The sequence below is a fragment of the Schistocerca piceifrons genome, chromosome 2, assembly GCF_021461385.2.
Source record: "Schistocerca piceifrons isolate TAMUIC-IGC-003096 chromosome 2, iqSchPice1.1, whole genome shotgun sequence".
Lineage (NCBI taxonomy): Eukaryota > Metazoa > Arthropoda > Insecta > Orthoptera > Acrididae > Schistocerca > Schistocerca piceifrons.
This window is the reverse complement of record NC_060139.1, coordinates 372,700,277-372,702,853: the sequence shown is the minus strand read 5'-3', so window position 1 is coordinate 372,702,853 and position 2,577 is coordinate 372,700,277. Positions and strand designations below refer to the sequence as shown.

At 37.0% G+C, this 2,577-nt stretch overlaps 1 protein-coding gene across 1 annotated transcript; it reads left to right on the top strand.

The window, feature by feature from the left end:
• Positions 1-241: 241 nt before the first annotated feature.
• On the top strand, positions 242-800 carry LOC124775406. Its single transcript, XM_047250240.1, has 2 exons — positions 242-340; positions 435-800. Exons 1-2 carry the CDS (start codon positions 242-244, stop codon positions 798-800), a joined length of 465 nt encoding a protein of 154 aa, XP_047106196.1.
• Positions 801-2,577: the final 1,777 nt, after the last annotated feature.

The following is a 2,577-nucleotide window of genomic DNA, read 5'->3' as shown; positions in this document are numbered from 1 at the left end:
TAAGTTAGCAGTGATGTCTTAATGTGGTTTACTTAGAATAGAGCCAATCATGATTTAGTTTTTGCAACAAGATGCAGAGTTTTATGTTAGACACTATCCTATAGGTTGCATGTGAGTGAAATCACAATGTATCTTCCCCATAAATCGATTTCAAAATCGATGTTGAAGCATATGATAGTGGTTCAAAATCTAGAAATAAGGTAAATGTTACCCATTCGAAAATTTCAATGCAAAATAGCAAATGATCTCATCCAAAGTAGCTTTCAAACTCTTAATATGCACCACACTGAAAACCAAACTCCCTCCCCCCTCGCTCAGTGAGTTTATGTTTCTGAAACAGGTGACATACAATAAGCTCATACTGGCATTTATATCATTAAAAAAACCTTCATGTAGTTTTGATGTTATTCCAGACTATGTTATAAACGAAACAGGATATCATGAATCACTCCTTTACCACTGATACATTTCTAAATCTCCTTAAAGTTGTGAAGGTAACCACCTTGCACAAAAAGGGAGCCACAGGCAACGTTAATCATTACAAGCTTGCAGCTCAGCATACTGGCTTGTCAAAGATCTTTGAGAAGCTTTTTCACAATAGATTGCTAGAGTTCACTAACAAAAACTTCTTGCTGTCAAACAATCAGCATAGTTTCAGGCAATCAAGATCCACAACTACAGCAGTCTATGAACTCCTACATGCTATGTTAAAAGCCATAGATGAAAAGAAAATGGCTTCTGGAATCTTCTTGGACCTATCCAAAGCATTTGATATTATCGAACACAATGCTATTATATAAACTGGAAAGAAAGGGATTAGAGGTATTCCAAATGAGTGGGTTAGGTTATATCTTACTAACTGACAACAAAAAGTTTTTCTTAAACAGGACAAATTCATTGGAAACATTATAAGAACAACAATATATACATCAAAAAAGTACAATGAAATATGGTGTGCCACAAGGGTTGACATTAGGTCCAGTACTCTTTCTTTTGTACATAGATGACTTGAAGCAAGTTTATGGCTTTAATTTGACATCACTGGGATGAGCCCTCATCAGCTGATATATCACCACTGTTTTGTTTATAACCTCAAAAATACATTTCAAGTTGTCGCGTTCGCTTGAAACATCCACATTAGTTGAACAATGTCCTGTTATTCCTTTCTACTTACTGAAGGCGAGCAACCAGTGAATACATGCTGTAAGATTTCTAAAGTTTATGGTGAAGGTTGTATGAAATGTGGAAATTTTTACAAGTGCATAGAGCAGTTCAAAAATGGCCATGACTCAGTGACTAACGAACAGTGGTCTGGCTGACCAGTTGTTTCAACTCCCTCACTTGAAAGTCGAATTGATGACATTATTCATGCCGACCGCCGTCTGACTGTTGAAATGATAGTTGGTAAGGTTCAAGTTACTACTGGTACAGTTCATAACAGTGTCTGTAACAAGCTAAAGTACCGTAAAACGAGCAAGATGAGACCCAAAGGAGTTGACGTGGCAACACAAGGAAACAAGGTCAAGAGTGTGCACAGAGCTAAAGGAACATTATGAAAGAGAAGGTGAACACTTCCTCAACAAAATTTTAACTTGTGATGAAACTTGAGTTCACTATTATGAGCCACAATCAAAAAGCAAAGCATGGAGTGGAAGCACACCAACTCACCTGTCAAGAAAAAATTCAAAACCCAACCATCACCAGGAAAAGTCACGTTGACAGTGTTTCGTGATGCTGAATGTCCAGGTTTTTTTGTGATTATCTCGAAGAGCAGCACACAATGAACAACCAATTCTACATGGATTTGATTTTAAACAAGATGAAGCCAGCCATGAGAGAGAGATGTCGTGGATCTCAGAGGAGAGATGTGATTCTCCAGCAAGACAATGCACGTCCTCATAGTGCTCAACTAACATGTGAAACCATCGACAAAATGGGCTGGGAAGTACTGCTTCATCCCTCTTTCACTCCTGATTTAGCACCTAGTGATTTTCATTTGGTGCACTGAAGGAGGCATTGCATGGGAAGAGGTTCCAGGACAACCAGGACATGTGAACATGAAGATAAAGAGTCTTTGCAGCCGAAATAAAAGAGCTTGTAGCTTGTTGGAATAAGTGCATAAATACTCAAGGGGATTATGTTGAAAACTATAAAAAGTATTGTTTTGTAAAAATAAACGCTTTTTTCTCCAGAACACTTTGTCTCTTAAACTACTGAATGACCCATATATATATATATATATATATATATATATATATATATATATATATATATATATATATATATATATATATATCTGTGTTGTGTGGGGGTAATCTTCATCTCCCCTGTATTCTGTACTGGCTTGTCCTGTATCTGTACAAGATGTCACAGGACCAAAATTAAATAAATAAATTAGGCGCTTGAGCTATTATGTTGTATAGCACTTGTCTTGAGGGTGGGAGAAATTGCTTAAAAGTGAAAGTAGGTCAGAGTAACCATGACGAGACCTTGGCCTATCCCAGAAAGAACAATTCGCTGCAAATGGGTCAAACTGTCAAGTAGTTTTTGAGTTCATAACACTATGTATGCAGCATG